The sequence below is a fragment of the Molothrus aeneus genome, chromosome 14, assembly GCF_037042795.1.
Source record: "Molothrus aeneus isolate 106 chromosome 14, BPBGC_Maene_1.0, whole genome shotgun sequence".
NCBI classification, from domain to species: Eukaryota; Metazoa; Chordata; class Aves; order Passeriformes; family Icteridae; genus Molothrus; species Molothrus aeneus.
This window is the reverse complement of record NC_089659.1, coordinates 2,831,955-2,852,660: the sequence shown is the minus strand read 5'-3', so window position 1 is coordinate 2,852,660 and position 20,706 is coordinate 2,831,955. Positions and strand designations below refer to the sequence as shown.

Sequence of the window (20,706 nt, the reverse complement as noted above, 5' to 3'; positions counted from 1 at the left end):
TCTTTCTGCTCTGGCACACCAGAGAGATTTATAGAAACAACATCAAAAGGCCTGAGAGTGGAGGGGATGGATGTGCTGAGCTGACCACTGGCCCCAGGATTTGTCAGGCTGGTATTTATTACAGCCAGGGAGGTGACAGCTATGTTAAGATCAAACTCAAAAGTCAACAGTGAAATTGCATCAAGGCTGACAACTTTCAAGCAGCTTCCCAGTAATCCCTGCTCCTTCCCTCCGACAGCACCGGGAGAGGGGAGAGATAAATTAGGAGGCAGCAAAATGCAGCAAGAATTCAGGAACAAAAGGCACAAGGGTCTAGTGCAGGCTGTGATGTGGGGAATACTCCCAGGGCTGAAGGCTGCTCGTGTGCTGATGCCCTCAGATGTCTGGAAAAGGGACCAGCATCAAAGGAGAGGTGGCTCTCACCGCAGCTCCAAGTGCTGCTAATCTGCTGTTAAAAGGTGTGAGCTGTGGGCAGCTGCGGGGCTGGCCAGAGGGAAAAATAATTCGGGATGCTTAAGGGAATGACAATGACTTTATCGTGTAAAATCTCCGATTAGGAGTTGAAAACCCAAAAACAGAGGCCAGGCAGTAGTGAGGAGGAGGGAAGGTGAAGATTGTTTTTGTTTTGTATTCCATAAGCTTCTCATACCAAACAAATTTACTGCAAAACAAGAAAATCAGTGGAAAAAAGCTGAAAACACAGGATCCATTCTTTAAAAATACACGGATACACAACATTTACAAGACTTCTTAGTGCATATTTACACTGACTATTTTGTTTTCTTTCTAGAATTAAAGCTGCCATAAACCTTCAAAGACTTAAGGGCTGTTTCAACAGCTGAATTACAAAACAGCCCAGTTACAAATTACAAAATAAACTTGGATGGTTTAAATAAAGGGGGAAAAAATAAACCACGTGCCTCATTTCAATATAGATTGATATAGGAAAGATCATTCTCTTGACACACTGTCTATGGTTGTGAAATGGTAAACTTTAGTATTTTAATTCATGCTTTGATATTTTGGGTCCCAAAGAGAAGCAGCTGACTGGGCCCCTGTTAGACCACAACCCTGCTGGGAGGGAAACTTCTCAAAGCCATTTGCCCCCCAAAAACCCTGCAAGATGATGGTGGTGGAAACCAAACTCTAAAACCAACTTAGAAGAAGATCTTTTTGAAAAGAAATGTATTTTCTTCATAAATACAGTACAATTACATTTTACAATGTCTTTTTACTTCCTAGACATAAAACCACTAACTTTTACAAAAGAGTCCCTATACAAATACATGAAAAGAGACCCTCCCCCCCTCCCAGCCCCTGGCACAGAGCACAGCCAGGGCAGCAGGGTGAATCCAGGATAAGCTGTGCCAGCCCTGGGGAGGGGAAGCTCAGCTACCCCGGGCTGCTCCTGCCCTGGGCACTCCGGGTTTGGGTTTGTCTGCTGTGAATTTGGGTTTGCCTGGTGAGAATTTGGGTTTGCCTGGTGAGAATTTGGGTTTGTCTGGTGTGCAGAGCCTTGGTCAGGGGGTGTCACACGTGTCCCACACACTGCTGGCCCCTGGAGCAGGAGGTGGCCTTAGAAATGGGCCTGGATAAAACTCTGAGAGTGTCCCCCAGCTCTGAGAGTGTCCCCCCAACTCAGGCAGCCCCAAAAACCACAGCAAAGGCCATGCTCAGCTTCCAGCACAGCCCACACGGGCAGAACTTCAGCCCGGCACACGTGGTGACCTCAGTGTCCCCCTGCAGACTCCTCACACATCCCCTTGAGTCCCCAGACATTAAATCCCTGCTCTAACCCCCCCAGGAGCTGCCAGGTAGGAGCTGTTGAATTTGATAACAACCTTGGGCCAGGTGGAACAAAAGTCTCTGGATCTCAGGCAGTTCCCCGAGCAGTGAAACCACAAAGGAACTGCCCAAGGGAAGGACTTGGGAGTTTGGCCTTTCTGTAAGCAGTGAAAGGAAAGAGGAAAAATAACTAAACTTCATTTTCTTGTTTTGCTCTACAAAGAATATGTGGCTTTCTTTATAAAAGCTACAATTCTGCTTCTAATACCCGAGTTTAAGAAAAACTCTTAGTCTAAAATTTTGGTTTGCAAAGGTCGTTGCAATCATTGTTAAAAACCACTTTCTACTAGAAATAAGCTCTACAGAAGGCAAAGGAACTAGGTGTGCAGTTTGTCTCCTTAAAGCAGGTTCTGTTTTAAAAACAAAATAAGAATCTGTACAGAGACTGAAGACTATAGTACACATCCATCTTCCTCAAAGCAAGCAGCTCGTTTACATTCACATCAGGATGGCTCTGAGGAAGCTCCAGGGGAAGAATACATTCCTGATGGCTCCCAAGAAAACAACCTCCAGCTTCCACAGCAAAGTTTTGGGGTTTTGCTTTTTTGGAAGAAATTGAAATTACAAAATAGGGCAAAGAGCCCGACCTAAGCAGTGTGAAACGGCACCATCTTCCAAAATTACTTCAATGGGGAAGGAACTGCCAAGGCTGCTGCAATCCTGATGGTTCAGGCTGTCAGAGACAGCCTGGCTTCCATTTCTGGAGGAGATAGTTGCTGTATTTTATTCACAAAAAGCTATCATGTCCTTTTTTGATTTGTAAAAATAAAATGCAGTGGCCCTCCACTTGAAAACAGTGAGCTGCAGGGAGGATAAACCAATTAGTTTCACCTGAACAGCCAATACTGATTGGGGAAAATCAGTTTTCTGAAAGAGGTTTTATCTGTAAAATATCCAAAATTTCCCAGACATTTTAGAATTTATGTGAATCAAGAGAGTTGTAACTGTTTATTTAGAGCCCTACAGTCATAAAACTTCTTTCCAGATGCTGAAATGTATTTGTAATGATGGAATATTACTTTTCCTGACTCTAAAGGAAGAGAAAAGCATTCAAACAGTTCTCCCCCACCTCACACTGCCACTCAATGGCATTTGATTTCCCTTGCTCATTTTAAGCCAAACTTACAAAATATAATATAGATACTTATGCTGAAATGTCAGAAAGGTGGACACCTTGAGCTAATGAGAAAAGCTGAATTTTTAACAACTGTGGAGGAGGAAGAGAAATCAAATCATCCAGGGTGGGCATTACTTCATAAACTGTGATGGAATTAAGCCAAGAGAAATAAAAGCAAGACATTGTCAGGGATGAGAATGAAGTGGTGGTGGACAGAGTGCCTGGAAAAGAGTGGGGAATGGCTCAGAGGGAAGGGAGGTCTGGACCTGTCAGGACAGACCTTGTCCCACAGGACAGACAGAGCCTGGCAGTGCCTGGCTGATGGAAGGGGTTTGTGCCTGGCCACAGCATCTCCCAGCCCACCCCTGGCCACCTCTGCCTTCTGCAGGACTGGGAATGTGGCCTGAAGATCCCTGACCAGCAGCAAAGCTGCCAGAAACAATGGGAAGGGTTTTCCTTGGATTTGAAGTGATTATTATCAGAAGGAAAGCTCAGGGCTGAGCTTTAGGCACCTCCTCTGCCCTCCCACTGAGGAACTCCTGTGATCCCTGGTGGGCTGGTGAGGCCATTTCACTTGAACACCACAGCAGCAGGGTCAAACAGGAATTAAAGACATTCACTAACTCTGTGATAATTAATTGCTGGATTTCCTTATTTCTGGGGTGAAATTATCTGAAATGAAAATTTTGCTACTCTAATGCTGCACAGAAAGCTGAAACTAGCCAGGTTCCCAGTGTGTGACCACTGGCTAATGAAATATTTTAATTTTCAAGTACAAAAAAAGAGTAGGTTTTAACAGAAATTAATATTGAAGTGTTTTAATAAAATGCAAAGACAGTAACAAAAAAAAATACTCATGTACTTCTATTGGTCTTAATATCTCCTTATAGTTTCTGTAACCAAAGCACTGCTGCATCTGTGCTAGTTCCCAAAAATCTGGAAGTGAATCTCATGACTTAAATATGGAACTTTCTTCTGTAATGCCTCTGGGACTTTCTTTAAACTGCTCTCTCCACTCAGATGAATTAAAGAAGTATTTTGAAAGGAGAGAATCTGCCATCTGAACCTTTACACAGAGCTTCTCTTTAAAGCTCTACCTCTGAGGCTTTGCTATGTGAAAAAGAATCCAGTCTCTCCAGAAAGGAGGGATATACAAACTTGAAGGGCATTTGAAATATAGAAAAGTCTGCTACAGAGAAAAATCTCCACAGATGCAGTAGATTAAGTTGTTATATCTACAACAGGGCTTCCCATTTGAGCTATGGTAAATTTGAAGTAGTTTCACTAAAGCCAATGGAATTATGATGTCAGAAATCTGATCTAACAGATCAGGGCTGGGCCTGTAAATTCTCCTTATTAATTTATGTAAAACACAAATGCAATATATTATTTACTATCCACTGTAAAAATTATTGAAAAAGTACTTAAGTATAAAAGTGTGGCAAATCTTGCAAAAGGAACTACAAATATGAAATGTGACATTAATCACCAGAGTAGTTTGTTTTGATAATGAAATAATTAAAAAAGGAATTTGGGAAGTAAAAAAAAAAAAAATGTTACCACACTGAAAATGGAGATCTTTTCAGCCTATGAACATGAAACACCTACTCTGAGAGAAAAGAGGAAGTGAAAGGGAAATCTCCCTTGATCACAGCTCAGACTTGTCAAAGCTCCCCAGAACACCTGTATCCCAACACCCTTAAGGGATGCTCACAACCACGTCCCTGGTTCTGATCATTTTAAGGCCATTCAGCTCACCTCACTACATTCAAGCTAGACATGTATCAGCACCTGTGAGAGCAGGTACTTCTGCTTAAGAGACTTTCAAAACACTGAAATGAAATATCAGATGTAGTGTACTTAAGCTCTAGTTTTTTTTCTCCAGATGTTACCAGATCCAGTATTTAAAAAATAGAAGGGGAAACTTTCAAAGAACAAGTGTTACGGGTTTTTTATAATTTAGAACAAATTATAAATTAACCTGTCCAAACTTTTGAGACATAATATACAAGAGCAAACAGCTGAGTGTTCTTTTATTACTCAGGTACTACATTTTTTTTTTCCCAATAAAAATGTCTTTTAAAAATTTCTTGCTACTGTTATCCCAGCTCAGATCCTGGTACAGCCTTTCAGATGAGGTATTCTACCATCTCTCCATCTGGGAGGTCCTGCCCCACAGTCTGAACAGGGGCTTTTCTTTCAAGAGTGCTGGAGTGGAAGAGTGGCCCATCTATGTGATGAGGAAAAACAAGAGACAATTAAAGGTGTAACTTCAATGAGGTTAAAAATGTGACATTAACATTTTAAGTCATCTTGTATCATTGGCTAAAGACAGCTAATAACTTATTTAGTTTTAAAAAATTCAATTCCCACGTATGCAGCCAGACAAATAAAGCAATTTTATCAAATTCCTTTTGGGTACCTCCCACTGATACACAAATCCACACAAAACTGGAATGACTGCATGTAAACCAATGCAGTCAGGGTGGATTTTCACCACCAGACCTGTTCTCCCTCAATACCCATTAAACAGCACAGCATGGGCAGGAGGCAGAGCCCAGCCAAACACTCTCTGCCATGAAGAACAACAGCATTGTAATGTGTCTGTAAGGAGAAGAGGCAAGGTTGTGTAATCTGCATTGATTTGGCAGAGTGGGCTGGAAAATGAGCAGCTCCTGCCAGCTGGGAGCTCTGTGGGAAGCAAATTCAGCTCCTGGGACAGTCACTGTCAACTGGATCTCCAAGGCTGAAGCTGCTCCTGTGACTGGGATGGTACCAAGACAGCTTTATTGTGATAGCTCCCTCTCCTCCTTCTCCCTACCCCTCTCTGAGTCCACCTGGCTTTGGATGCTCCCTCAATGCAATAGCCAGTTTGAACAGCCCATTTTCATGTGTTTAAACCCCACATCCTACTCACAACTTACTTCAGAGCAGACACTGACTCAGAGACTGCCCAGGGATTTGCACCTCCCCGTTCTCAATTCTCAAATCTTGCTGCACCTCCATGCCCAGCGTGCCCACGCTTATGCTGCCACTCCTCAGGCTTTTCTTTTATTCCTTCAGTGTGTTTGAGACCACTCAATCACACTTGTCCTCACAAAAACTAACCCCAGTTGGCCTGGAGGGAGGAAGGGAGGTCAGGGCTGCCCCAGAGATGGTGGGTGGGTGGCAGGGTGCCCCTGGCACTGGGGCTGAGCTCTGTTACCTGTTTTCTCTGCGCTGTAGCTCAGGTTGGTGCTGGGGAGTCGTGCTGGGGTGGGAGCTGCAGGGGAAGGAGCAGCTTTGCCCTGCTCACTGCCCCTGTCTGTCTGGGTGCTGCAGTCTCTGCTGCCTGTCTTGGAGTGGGCTGACAGCAGTGGTGTGGAGGGCAGGACAGGAGAGGGGGTGGAGGGGATGGATTCAGAGCGATATTCTGTTCCCAGCAGAACACCTGTGTGGGAAAAGGGAAGGAAATGTCACAGTCACAGCAAAATAACTGGTATCAGCTCTGCAGCACTCTGCACTGATTGCTCCAGGAGCTGGAAAGTGTTCCCTTCCTCAAGAGGCAGCACTGGTTTGCCTTTGCACAGCACCTTCCTCTCCTGGGTGCTGAAGTACCTGAGCAATAGCAGTGTCCCCATGTTGCTGCTTGCAGCTGGGCACTACTCTACACACTCTGCAACAGGTCCTCATTTACATTTCAGGGGGTTTTACTCTCAGTTCTGAGCCTGACTTCTCCCAGGGAAAAAAAAATCACCTGGGATTTGCTTTGTTACAGCTCCATTTCTCAGAACAATGCTGTTGAGCCATTCCAGATAGGAGTCATGTTGGTGCAGGCACAACACTACAGGATAGAAATCCTGATTAAAATCTCTGCTCCAATTCAAGGAGACTTTACACCATCATCCAGCTGAAAGCAAGTGCTTGGGAACCCTGAAAACTGTATCCCAGACATCCCTAAAGTCAGGTGGCAAATTGGGAATAAAGGCTGACATATTTAATGGCAAAGCCTGAGTATCAGAAGTCACTAATTGCCAGAAGTGATTAAAATAAGCAGCTCTTTCCAATGTGTCCTATCTTGCAGCCAGCTTTACTGCAGGCCAGGCCAGCTGCTCTATCTGTCCAACACACCCTCCTGTGCTGCTCCTGCCTCCCCTCCAAGCACTGGCTCTGAATCAGAATTGCCACTGGTAGCTGGAAATTACCCAGGCTGCCCTTCCAGCTCTTGTCCTCCCTCTTCTCCTCCAGGATGGGGGTGCTGCTCAGGGTTGAGGAGTGGGACAGCAAGCCTGAGCCAGCATTGGAGATGGACATGAGGGACTTGGCAGGTCTCATGGAGGAGAGCTGCTCTGTCTTGCCAGGCTCCTTGCGGGAACGCTGCTGCAGCACTTTGATCATGGCATCCTTCTCGATGATCTGGGCGTGCAGGGTCTTAATCCTTTGGGGCAAAGAAAAAGGACAGTTTAAGAGTCTCCCATCCCCCTGGATTGAGGCCTCAGTGTCCCCATGGCTGTGATTAGGGCTCCCTAGGCACTTGGAGAGTGGAGGGAGGATGCCAGGAGATTGTCCTGGGCACTGGCTGCTCTCTGGCCCACAGAGCAGATCATGTGAGAGAGTGGGATACACCCACCCACCTCTGGATGCTGGAAACTGCTCTAAACAGCCATGGAAGGAGCTCTGAAACAAACCTGAGAATAACACGAGACCAACAGAAAGAATTAACACATTTTGGGGAGTCTGCACTGGGGGCCTAACCCCAGGGAAAACAGCTCTGTGAGCCTGTTAAAGGGTGGCTGGAGCCTGGGGTCTGATGAAGATGCCCTGAAGAGAGAAGAGGAACAAGCTAGATGCAAAAAAATCTAAGACAAGACTTTTTTGCATTAGCCCTCAGTATCAAGACAGGTTTTGGATTGCTGTGTTTATACTTCCTTGGCCAAATGAGTGTCTGGCATTTGCAATGGCTGCTGCTGGTGAAGACACAAGAATTTCTGGTTCTGAGGCGTCTACCCAGGCAGTTCATCTCAAATCCCTGTCCCAGAGAAGCCAGACAGGACCAAAGTGCACTTCACCTTCCCTCCATGTCGAGACATCTCCTGTTGGCCAGCAGGATCTCCTCCTCCTCCTTCTGGATTCGAGCTTCCAGGGAGGTGTCGTAGCTGGGGTTGGGCGAGTGGTTGATCACCGTGGTGTCCCTGGAACAAGCAGCACAGCACATGAAGGACCTGACAGCACATGAAGGACCTGCTAAGTTTGCTGCTTTCCACCCTGCAGCACAAAAGTACTGCTCAAATGGAACAAACATGGGTATCCACTTCTTTTTTTTTGAGTTTAAACTGGCTCAATGTCTTCCAAAAATCCAACTCCTAATTTTGTCTGTGTCCTAGTGAAAAGGGATTACAAAAATATGCAGATCATTACAACAACAACCTCCTGTCCATTTTGGGACAGTGCCTCACCTAAACTGAGTGCACTACTCTGAAGTGATCAAGGAGGCAAATCCAAGGACAGAAGGAGGGGAAAGGAACACCAGGCACTTTTCTTCAACTTCAGATTAAAAGCTTTTTCCCTTCCCCTTCCAACAGTATCATACAGGGGATGTGAATATCAAAGGGAACAAGGCATGGAAGTTTCTTAAGCAATCTTAAGCAGCTTGATCCAAAAAATCTGGAATAAGGTGAAAAGAATGCTAGGCTGATTCCATATAAGGGCTAATGTTAACACTGTGATAGTTGGTCAGTCCACTAACCAAATAATGAGTATTTCATGCTACTTGTGAATGTGGCAGGGCATGAGAAGATCCTTCACCAAAGAAACCCAACCTGACCCAGCTCCTGCCTGGGTTCTAAAGCATCCTTCCTGCAACCTCAGCTTCCCAAGGGATGCCAGCTTCCACTGGTAAAGGAAAGGGAAAGAAATCTGGACAGTGTTGATGAGGTTGCCAATGGAATTAGTGGAATCTAGATGGAAATGGAAAAGCAGAGGCTCTTTCCTGACTGGACAACATTCTTGTTCATTTAGTGAAACCTGAGCAGGCCTAACACATCCCCTCCCAGCCCATGATAAACAATAGACCAGGCCCCAACTTATCAGCCCAGGCTGAAAATATAACATGGCCTCTAAGCACAAGCAGCAGCTGGAGCCTTTAGGGAATCTCTGGGGAGGTGGAAAACAGTGCACAAGAAGCATCAATACCTAAAATAACAGCTTCCTTCTGGAGCAAGATAAGATAAGTCTTTAAACACTAACACAGCAGATCTGCAGCTTCACCCCTGTAATTCCAGTGTGATCTTACAAGCTGGGAAGCCAGTTGTGATAACATCCCTATCTGGATTTGGCTCATGAAACAATCTACAAGAAAATCTGCTGTCCAGAACCATAAACTAGTGAGCAATGAAGTGACATGCAAGCAAGGCCTAATGCTAAGGAGATGCACCCCAGTAACAGCTCTTGTTTACCAACCAGCTGAGGCACTTGGCCTATTCACAGCCATAATAAGTGTTTCTGTACAGTTGTCTTGGAATGGGAGCTTGTTACCAAATTTCAGACACCCTTCCCACCCCCACAAGCAGTGCTTTCCATACACAGCAGAAATGTTTTGAGCAGAATTTCCTAGTAGATGCTTCTGGTTAGTAACCAGACAATACCACAAAGTAATTTGCAAAAACATTCTGGAGAACAAGGAAGCCATTCAGGGTGAATGATGTGAATCACCAAGCTCACCCCATCTCACATGACTTCAGCAAGGACTGATTCCTGTTTTAAAAATTAAAAAAAAAAAAACCCAAGCCTCTTCTCCTTTGAATCAACAGCATCTAGGAATGGCTCAGAACAATTTTAGTCTGGAAAATGGATCCTGCATGGGGAGGAATCTTCCCCTGGAAAAACATTTCTAATTGCTGGCAATTGCACAGCTCCCAGGAAGAGCAGCCAAGCTCCACTTGCTTGCAGAGCTCTGAGGAGCTGTTCAGACCACAGGATGAGCAATCACAAGAGGATGGCATGACAACATTCCCGGGTGGGAAATATGACATTCAGCTGGAAAAAGAAAATAATCCCAGTCCTGTGAAAAGTCCCATTTACCTCTGAGCAGCCACAGTCGCAGCTGCATCCAAAGCAAACTGTCTCATCACACTTTCCTCCAGGTATTTCTGTTCCCACTTGGTCATGTCAGCTTCCAGAGCCAGGATCCTCTCCTCCTTCTCACGCAGGAGCTCCATCAGCGCTGTGGCGTTGTACTCAGAGACGTTGGCAGCCTGAGATGTGCCCTGACGCTGATCCCCAGGAGGAAGAGAACAAAGCAAACAAAAACAGGAGTCTCAGGATGCAGCTGTAAGGATCAGGGTTGGCTGCTTTGCTTTTTGTCACTGGTTTGACACAAGAACCCCCCAGAGGGAAATGCAGTGGCTTTATGCTGTGTTGGGCAGGTTAACAAGAAAATACCTGAGATGCAAAATACTCCTACCAAGGCCTTTTTTCCCCAAAAGTATCTTTTTTTCCAAAGCTGTATATTTGGGCCTTTCCAAAGTCCCAAATATGCATCCCAGAGCTGGACTGTGCTACAGAGGTGTGATGTGCACAGCCTTTCCATAATGCCTGGTGTAACACAGACTGACTCCCAAGTGTTCAGCAAGGCACTGACTAGTGTCATCCCTTCAAAAAATATAATCCAAAATATTTTTAAAGCATTTGATTACTACATTAATATGATCAGTGTATAGCTGGGGACTGAAATAATTCAGTTCTAAAGCAAGATTTGGAAGGCAGGCAGTGTTCCCTTTTAAAGTAAGGAAACGTGGAGATTTGCTCAGATAATAGTTCAATGAATAAAACTTGCAGTTTTATATGGAAGTGTCATGTGGGATTAACAAGACATTTGACTTAAAAAATAAAATAAATAGTTTAAAGGAATAGGAATAGGGCAGACTAACTATTTTATTCTGAGCTCAGAATTTTAACCATGACAGGAAAACAATTTTGGTGTTGACTTGGGCTCGATGTAAAAAGCTGTGGGGTTTAGAGTACCTGATCTTCCAAAAAGTGTAACAGAAAAGTTTATCAAATTACTGTAACTCCTACTAAAACCTATGCAAAACCCCAATATTTAAATATCTATTCCTATGCAGAGATGGAAGTTAGGGGATAAAAGTAAGCTGAAAATAAATGTGATTTAGAACACAGGCCTGCATCCTATTTCCAGTAAAATTCAGACACCTGACAGTTCATCTGTATTTAACATAGGCTAAAGTTAATGCAATTCTTAACACATCTGCACAATCTACTTCTCATTCATTCTTTTCATTGAAAAAGACTCATAATAATACTGCAATACAGTCTATATGAAACTCCCATCTATTTCCATCAACTGCATTTGTAGAATTGGCTTTACTAGTTTAGTCTTGTGTGCTTTTTCAAATTCAAAAGGTTTTTGAAGGGCCTCTTTTCAGGCCAGTTGTTAATGAATTTTATGTAAAATCACAAACTGTGAACAAGAATTTTTAAATCATTTCAAGTAACATAACCATGGTATTTAAAGGTACAGCAGCATGTAGCTATGAGGCTGATCTCAGGATGGATCCCCTATTGCTCCTTATCTAAATTCTCTGATTGAAACAGAATTAAATCAGGTAAAAGCAATACAATAGCCAGGAAATCCATGAATCTAACTAGTGAAAAAGAAGTTTTTTAAGAACAGAAGATTAAAAATTGCAGTGCCTTTCTCCTGTGTGTGGGGCAGGAGCCCAGCAGGGCCAGGGGTACCTGCTGCATGCGGAGAGATTCCAGCTCCCTCTCCAGGCGGGTGCGCAGCCGGTGCTCCAGCTGCTCCCTCTTCTCACACGCTGCCTGCAGCTGAACCAAGGCCTGCTGCATCTTCTCCACCTTCTCAACATAGACCTGCTTCTTCTTCAGCTGAAACAAAGCAGGAAAAGGCAGCATAAACAATGGGAATGAGCGAGGGAACTTCGGGCTTTGCCAGCAGCCGGGAAGAAAATGTCCAGGTGACTTCCAGCACCTGAAGGGAACCCACAGGAGAGAGACAGGACAAGGGGAAATGGCTTCACATGGCCAGAGGGCAGGCTTAGAGGGGATATTGGGAGGAATTCTCCCCTGGGAGGGTGGGCAGGCCCTGGCACAGGTGCCCAGAGCAGCTGTGGCTGCCCCTGGATCCCTGGGAGTCCCCAAGGCCCAAGGCTGGACAGGGCTTGGAGCAGCCTGGGACAGTGGAGGGTGTCCCTGCCATGGCAGAGGGTTGGAACTGGATGATCTTGAAGGTCCCTTCCAGCCCAAACCATACCATGATTCATGGCAGATTCCATGCTGTCAGGGGGCCCTGGCCTCCTGCTCTGGCCTGGCCACTCAGGAGGATGTTACAGCTCTGTCCCAGCTCTGCTTTCCTGCTGGGTGTTTTTGTCCTTTTTGTCCTCAGTGACCCCATGGTAACGATGGGGAAACAGAAGAAATTATCTGTGGCAAATGTTTGACAGCAGCAATGGACTAGAAAGGGCACCAGGGACTGAAACTGAGTTTGAGTGACTTGACACACGTTTCCAAGGTAACTGCAGCAGTGTTTAGAGCTGATCCCCAAGTTGGGAACACTCTCAGTGCAGAATTGAAAATTGCTGGCAGCATTTTTACAAGATTAAGCAGAAACTGAATCAAAATTTGTAGCATCCTATTGCTTTCCAATCACAATAAAATATTAGGATCAAAGCACGCACCAGCCATGGCCCAGGCTCTCCCCATGCCAGGTTTATCCAGATTTATCCCAGCAGTCTGGACATTCTTCTTGGCCTGAGAGGCCCTGCTCTGTTCCTGCCATTGCCCTTTCATCCTCCTCCACTGTTCATCCTGCAAACCAAGCTGCCACCCTGCCTCACAAGAAGCAACAAAAAGTACCACACTGAGCCCCCAGTAACTGTCTTAGCAAGGTTAATCCGCAGTTCACACAGAATAAAAACTAAAATATTACTTAAAAATAAAACAAAATATATCCAGGGCCCAGATCTATTCAAATATAGGGAATACTGCACACCTGTGGGCATTATTTTCTGTTTAGGAAAAGATTAACAACTGCAATTAGCTGGCTCTGTGCAGCAAATCTGGGCCACTGCTTTTGTAGCTCTGATTGTCATAAACCCTGAAATACAAAAATAGCAGGAAGAAGGCAACTTTTCCCAACAGTCAGAGCCAAAGTTCTAGACAAGCACCACAATGCAAAACACAGACTCCCTTATGTGAGTTCAAAGAGCTGCTCTACAGCTTGATGGAAGAAAAGTCCACTGAGGGATATTAAAGACAAAAGACACCACTTTTGGCTCAGGAAGTCCTTCTTGGAAGCGGAAAGTATTCTGGGAAAGTATCAGGGCTGGCTGGCCCCATGCTGACAGTGCTCCCTAGGAATCTGCTCTCAGCCTCAGCACACACAGGATACTTTGATCTGAACAACTCGAGCTGTTCTTACATCACACCTTTGCTCCAAAAAGGTCTTATCATGTGTTTCTTAAAAAATTTGCCCTTTTCTCACTCCTCTTCCTTCAGGCAATGCAAAGAGCAAAGACAGAAAAATCTCCCAACAGTATTAATCTCAGACATAGTATCCTTTTCTTCTCTCCATAAAGTCAGCAGGCATCTAATCTCACAGCGTGAATGCTGCTGCCTTAGAGGATTTTCCCCAAACAAGAATTTTATAATAAAAGTTACAACAAACAGTGAGCAATCCAGCCAAAGGACTTCCCACCAGTGCACGTACAGTAGAAAGGTATTTTTATTCTTTGATTGCTCAAGATTTCAAGCTTGTTTGGAATGGGAGGGATGAGAACATTTAAATGTAACTTAATAGTCCACTGCTGCTCTGCAGAAAAATCAATAAATGTGTTATACTTAATACATCTTTTTATTGCAGATCATAGTACTTGACAACACCAATTTAAAGTTTGTCAGACTCCACTAAAGTGTGGATTAATGCATCAGTTTTAAACTTAGATTAACAGCAGCTCAAAGTAGCAAAAAGTTATAAATATAGGGTCAGCAGCAGAACCCAGAAATGGGGAGCACTCAGTATCTTGGGTTTTGACCTGGACAAGAGTGAGGAACAACTTGATAAACTCACTAGCAGTGAAACACCATACATTGAGCTGAAAAATAATCTCTTCAAAAGCAGCTCTCCTCCCTCTAACTTCTTTATAAAAGAAGTTAAGGATGAGGTGATGGACATTTGGTCTCATTACCTATGCCAAAGCATTTCAATTCCTTAGCAGCTTTTTAACACACAGGTAAAATCCTGCAAAAGCAGCAACCAACAACATTTTACAGTTTCACAATTAAGAAACCTGAGTATGCATATGTGTGGATTAACACTCTGGCCTGCATTCAAAGAATACCAAGAGCCCAGCCAAAAAGCAGAATTAGGACACAGAAATTCCACTGAAACATCCACTTTGAACGTTCTCCCATCAGCCAAACCTGCAGGTGAAAAGTTGCAACACAAGCTGTTGCCCAAGCTCCCAGCACTGCCTGCACACGCCTGACTCAGGCACCAGCCCCAGCGTCAGGCACAGCTTGTTCAGTGGCTTTGCAGAAAGACATTTTATTTATCCCTTCACAAGGTGCACTTCATCTTCCAGCATCAGGAAGAATTAGGAATGTTGGAAGATTTAGGGATAGTGTGTGTGTTCTTTTCAACAGCTTAAAACCAGAATTAATTCACAAATTCTTCAAATGATTTTCAGGTTTTTGGAACCCAGGTGTTCAGTAAGCTTTAAAGGCATGGGATGTGCTCCAGACAACTCAACTTTCCTGATGTCTTTTGTCAGAATTATCCTTTCTCTATAAGTTAATCTCACTTCATGCACTTGCTGCCCTCAATGAAGTCACTGCATATTCTTGCACTCTCATTCATTTCCAGCTCTGCCACTCTGCTACTGCAAGTATTTGTGAGAAAAATTTACTTTTCTGTGAACCAGGATTCTCCAGAAGTGGTAGAAGGGAAATTTAAATTTATACATTTTTGGTTTTCATCTCTCAGAGTGGATCTAACTCTCATTGTAAAGAGGATCAGGAATGATTCTTCCAAGCACAGAGGGATTTCATTACCAGAAATCAAGAATATGATCTTGTTTTCCTAAGACAGGAATTGGAAACAATTTCCTGAGAATTGCCAAGGTGCTGAAGACATAACTAAGATGGGAAGAAGGAAAAAAGGCAGCGAGCTGAGGCTTGTTCTTGGTCATTTGCCATGGATTCCCCACCCTCCCTCTCCCAGCAAAGAACCAAAATTGGCTGCTCAGTGCCAAGGGCCACAGCAACATCTACCAGGGCAGGGATGGCATCAAAGGACACAGGAATTCTCTCCTCTGCATCAGGCCTTGCAGAGAACACGTGCTCCAGATAAGAGTTCATTCCTGAAGCTTTACAAGGATGCAGTCACACCCTTTGGGATGTAATTTTAAATAAATTTGACAAGATAGTAATTTTCCTTTTGATGGTACAGCATTTAACTAAGAAGCAAGCTCATGTTCACTTAATGTATCATAACTGCTTTGCCTCCAAGGGTGCTCTGAAAATGCAGAGCATTTTGCTAATGAGAATATCTTTATTTTAACACCTATTTACGATGTAAGATCTCAAATAACCTCAGTGCATGTCTGGAAGCACAGCAGGATGACTGTATCCACTCCCAGCATTTCCTTCAGCACAATTTCAATAATGTCCTTATCATCTCCAGGTCAATCTCTGACTGCTTTGGAAAATGTCCTAACCAAGCATCAGAGGTCAGGCTGTAATTCTAACTAAACCAATGTAAACAGGAGTAGCCACTATCCAGCTGCCATTTAATACAAAGTTTATGTAAATTCTGCAACAGGACTGAGGACAAGAAAAATAAAGATGACCATGACTGACCTGGGCTCTGCAGAAATCCAGGGCACAAAAAGCAAAGCAATGCAGGGAATATCCCTGAAAGATTCCCTGGTTGCCTGATCAAGTATTTCCAGCTCCATTTAACTTCCCCTCTCCCTTGGCATGTCCTTGCACGGTCTAAAATCAATGGCCAAAGACAAGTTTTCCTCTCAGAAACAGGGGATATTTGATTATTACTACAACTACCCAGCAGAAAAGGAATTAACAACATCCTAAAAGCCAAACAAATCCTGCTCCTCACTTATTTAGGCTTTGACAAACCATGCAATGCCTTCCAGGGATCCCAGGTCCTTGCAGAAGGAAGGCTCTGAGGAGGGCACAGAGGTTCATGGAAAGGGAGCAGGGGCACACAGGAATGAGGAATTTTCAGTCAAGGCACAAAGGAGGCTGTAACATCCTCCAACTGGAGCTGCCTGTGCAGGACAAACACAGCCCTGGACACAGCAGGTGAGGGGGAAGGATCTTCTTTGAGGAAACAGATTCATTGCTTCCAGATGAGTTACTCAGCAAAGATTTTTTTTTTTTCTGGGGAAGAAGAGAAGACTTCCTGCACTGATTCAGAACTCTCCCAGGCATTTTGTCAAACCCAGCCATTACCCTCTTCATCTTGGACAGCTCCTATTTCAGCAGATTGGTAACACTCATCAGCATCCGCTTGTCTCCCACCCACTATTTCTGATGTCTTCAAAGTCCTTTGTTTAATATATTCAGGGTGTTTTCATAACACCCTGAATATATTAAAGGTGAATATTTACCTATTAAATAGGTAAATATTCACCTTTAAAGGTGAATAAAGCTGAATCCATTCAGATGCAGCTGAAAATGTGTTTCCCCACAAGAATTTGCCTGCTATGGCAGAAATGTAGTTAAAAAAAAAAAGAAAAAAAAAAAAAAGAAAAATCCAGCAAGCACGTTTACATCACCTCACCCTCTTGCAGTTGGAATATATTCCTCTAGGATGCCTTTGAACCCTCAGTTTGTTTGAATTCAGGCCCAACAAGGCGCCAGTGGCCTGAGCAAGAATTCCTGCTGAAACAATTTGGTAACACTATCCCGTGCTAGGGAACAGTGCTTGTGGCATGGCAATGGCACAATGTCCTCGGCCTGTTTGTTTGTGTTAAAATAAAGTTCTAACTCTCAAAGCCACCGCTGGAAAATCACTAACAGGCAGAACATGTGAGACAGTGACATGGCAATAAAAAGGCAGCTCTGTCACAAGAATGCAGCTCATTAGAGGGAAGCAGTTACAGGGAGAACAGGGAGGTTTCTCTCCTCAGCACCCAATCCATCCAGGAGTGACAAGCCATCCAAAACTTGTCCCTTTCAGAAGTAACTCTTTCCTGAAAGGATTATTAGGTAGCTCTCAGTGAGAGTCTATGTGAAACAAAGCTGTGGAGACCAGGAATATCTTTTTATAGACCCAGGGAAGTGACTGGAAAAAACTAGAGCAGGCATCAAGCAGACAGCTCTCCTTTGGGTCTCCTCCCTACAAGCCAGGGCTCTGTTCTGAAAGTATCTCAGGCACAGCATAAAAAGTACAATAGATGTCATTGGGAAATGTATTTTTGCATTTCCACCCAGAGAGAACCCTCAGTGTTATCAGAAATAGAGCATTTTTTCTCTCCACAACAGCACAGTGAGAAATGAACACATTATCTCAGCTGGTATCTGCTCAATTTGGAATTGTGATGGCTGAAGGATCTTAGAACTTCTAAACACAAGCAATTTTAGAAAAGATATTTCATTCAAACTTGTCCCCTGCCTTATCCCCCAGTTTCTACCCATTAGAGAGGTGGTCTGTCTCCTCTTCCCACTGCAAGGTGTGTGTCTGAGGATGGCAAAGAGCAGATATTTTTATCTTCCTGGTGCTTGTCATTATTCTTCAAAGCTGTCTCCTTGAGGCACTCGGTAAAAAAGTGATTTGTAAAGCAGTGGAGCAAAGGAGTACAAGTTACACTACTATCAAAAACCCACAAACTTTTCTTAAGTTGAAATGTGGTCTTCCATGGTATAAATTAAATAGGGTAAGCAGAAATGACCAATTTGAGGGAAAAAAAAAATAAATAAAACCAGTAGCACTTGTAGCCTCTGCACTCAGCAGTTGTGGTTAGATAAAGTATTTGGCACCAAACTCCCTCCTGCAAGATCCCAAGTCTGGTAAGGACTGGCAGCAAGTCAGCATTGACTCAGTCAGGTGGGTCAGGATGGTCCTTTCTGCAAAGCCAGCAGAGCAAAGCCCAGCTTAACTGCTCCAGGCTGTCAAGGTGGATGTGAGCAGATGGGGTTAAATCCTGTGTGAGCAGCCACAACCCTGCTGCCATCCCACTTGAAACCCTCACAAATGCTCCAAAATCAGAATTTTTCATTACTTTAGCTCCAAATATTAGCACTAACTCTTTCTGACTGTGATATACATTTTTAAGCCAACTTTCATTTTACCTCAAATATGTTCAATTTATGTCAAATGTATTACATGTAATGAAAATAATCTGCAGTTTTGATTTCAGAAACCACAGACCAATACTTCACTAGAAACAATTTTAGTAAGCTGCTGATTTATGCAAAACTGTGGAACATTTACTAAAGGGAAGAACAAAAATAGAGAAGTGAAAATAGGGGTTAATAACTGTGTATCTTTATGGAGAGTAGAGAAGTAGTAAAGTTTAAACATTATATATAAAACATATACATACTTAGCAATTCTGTTCGTAGACACATTTAAGTTTGCTTTAAATATTTATGATCACTCACCCTATTTTGCACCTTGCAGAAATAAACCCCACACTATCAAAAACTTTAATGGCAGCTTGTTCTAAATTTGAAGAGCCATTTCACCCCTGCTAACAGGAGAAGCATTCTGTGAATGTCTACTTTTGCATCCAACTGCTGCACACTGCACTTCAGTATCTCCAAGATCACTTCTTTCTCCATCACATTTAACATCCCATTATCTCTCCTTTCACTCTAACTTGGATGCTAAAATCCAGCATATATAAAAACCCTCAAAGCTCCACAGGTGTAGACAAATGTCTACATTTTACAGATTTTGTCCAGACTGGCAATTCAAGCCAAGGGATTTGAAAAGAATCTAAAGCTCCAATTCCAATGCAACATTTAAAATCAGTTACAGTCACTTATAGCTTATAGCTCTCCCTAGAATGGAAATATTCATTTATAAAGGATCTGGTGCACACAAGGCAAGGTTACTCTGCTTAATAGGAAGTCAAAATGGAAAGGGTGAAAAGAAAAGGTGAAAACTTACATTACAGGAGGCAACAACTGAAATATGCATCCCCCCCCTCAGGCCCTGAGCCAGAGTAGCTGCCAAACCTGAGCCTAAGAAACTCCACCCTCTGCTGCAGGACCAGTTTGGAAATTCCTCACACTCACAGGGACTAGTCACTCAGATTAACCTGGCCAGAATAAAGAAATAATCCACTAATTGTTCATATCTCTTGGCCACTGAATGCCACTAACTCAGAATGGTGTTTCCAGCTTCTTCTAAAGGTGCCCTGAGCTCTGAGCAGCTCCTTGGCTGCCTTTGGGGATTACCAAACAACCTGGGGATTGGAGAACTTTCCACAGTTCAACACTAATGAGGCAAGAAATGTGTTGTAATCCTAAGTATTTCATTAAAGAGTGATTTGGGAAACCTGCAAAAGTGACTCTTTACCATTTGTTTCCCCTTATTCTCTCTCACCTCTAGGAAAAAGCAGAGTTAATTCCTGCTCCCTCACTGAGACACTTCCATATTTATCTACAGCAGGAAGGGTGGCACTTCCTGCACACCCTGGGATTCGAGCAAAGGTTGGATGCATGTGACCACAAGCCCTCATGCAGATCATTTCACCCTGGATCTGCCTGTGTGTGCTTTTTAAGCTATCATGCAATTTAGCCCAGAGTGACTTCCCTATTTCACTATTCTACCTAGGCAGAAATACTTTGCCACAGCACTGAACCCAATTCTTCTAGTGAAACAAGAGCAGTCTTTAGACTTTGGAAAATAAAACATATAATTATTATTACCCCTCAAGGCTTCAACTTTACTGTGAGGGAGCCAAAAAGAGTGCCTACACAGAGGTTCAACCCAGCCAAGTGCTGTGTGTGCTGGCCCAGCTGATCAGAGCACCTCATCCACATTGACTCCAAGCATTTTCCAGGGAAACCACAAGGATGTCCCATGTACTTGGAGTTAGTGACCCATCAGACTTTTAAATAAGGTGCTGAAATTTGAATGAAAGCCAAAGAGCTCCAATACATTGCAGAATCAATGAGAGAATAGTTTGAGAGCTAAGGAGAGCCATGGCAGATGTAAATTACCCTATAACCTAATGCTCCCTCTCCCCTGAGTGAGTGCAAGTCAGCCATGGCAGGCTAAAAGAGGTTATGACAGCAGATAAACCCACAAGAACATCCTGAATGGCAGAGCAGGTCCAGAGGAGATCCAGAGGGACTGAGGGAAGGTTTCCATGGAGAGATTAAAGGAAGGGCAAAAATAAAGGACACCAGGGAGAGACACAGGAAGGTTCAGGGCAGGGCTATTGAGGCAAATCCAGAGCTCAGAGAAGAGGAGGCTAAAACTCAGGAATGAGCTACGCCTGTACCTGGGAGAGGAGGATATCCACTTAGTATTTGATCATTCCTCCTCTGTTGGCACAATGGGATCCTGAAGGGAGAGAGAAGTAAAAGCAGACAAGGGGAGGGTTTGAGGAATGTCTCTGAAAGCAGCAAAATTCAGGTGGACATAGGCACAGTGCCCAGCTGAGTGCTGGTAGCCAGGGAGATGGCAGGGTTGGAGAACAAATCTGCAGTGAGGAAGTGTGCTTGGTCAGGAGATTTCCTCCTGAGAC

General features: G+C 43.8%; 1 protein-coding gene across 2 annotated transcripts in view; it reads right to left on the bottom strand.

Annotated features, from left to right (window-relative positions):
• Positions 1–592: 592 nt before the first annotated feature.
• Positions 593–20,706, bottom strand: part of AMOT (angiomotin) — a 60,973-nt gene continuing 40,859 nt past the window's right edge. For both annotated transcript variants that reach the window (XM_066559238.1, XM_066559237.1), the window contains exons 8-13: positions 11,699–11,848; positions 10,022–10,212; positions 8,011–8,133; positions 7,147–7,379; positions 6,168–6,392; positions 593–5,192 (exon numbers count right to left, since the gene is read on the bottom strand). In XM_066559238.1, the coding sequence (XP_066415335.1) occupies positions 5,092–5,192; positions 6,168–6,392; positions 7,147–7,379; positions 8,011–8,133; positions 10,022–10,212; positions 11,699–11,848 (1,023 nt within the window). In that variant the 3' untranslated portion in view covers positions 593–5,091. The remainder of the gene's footprint in view (positions 5,193–6,167; positions 6,393–7,146; positions 7,380–8,010; positions 8,134–10,021; positions 10,213–11,698; positions 11,849–20,706) is intronic.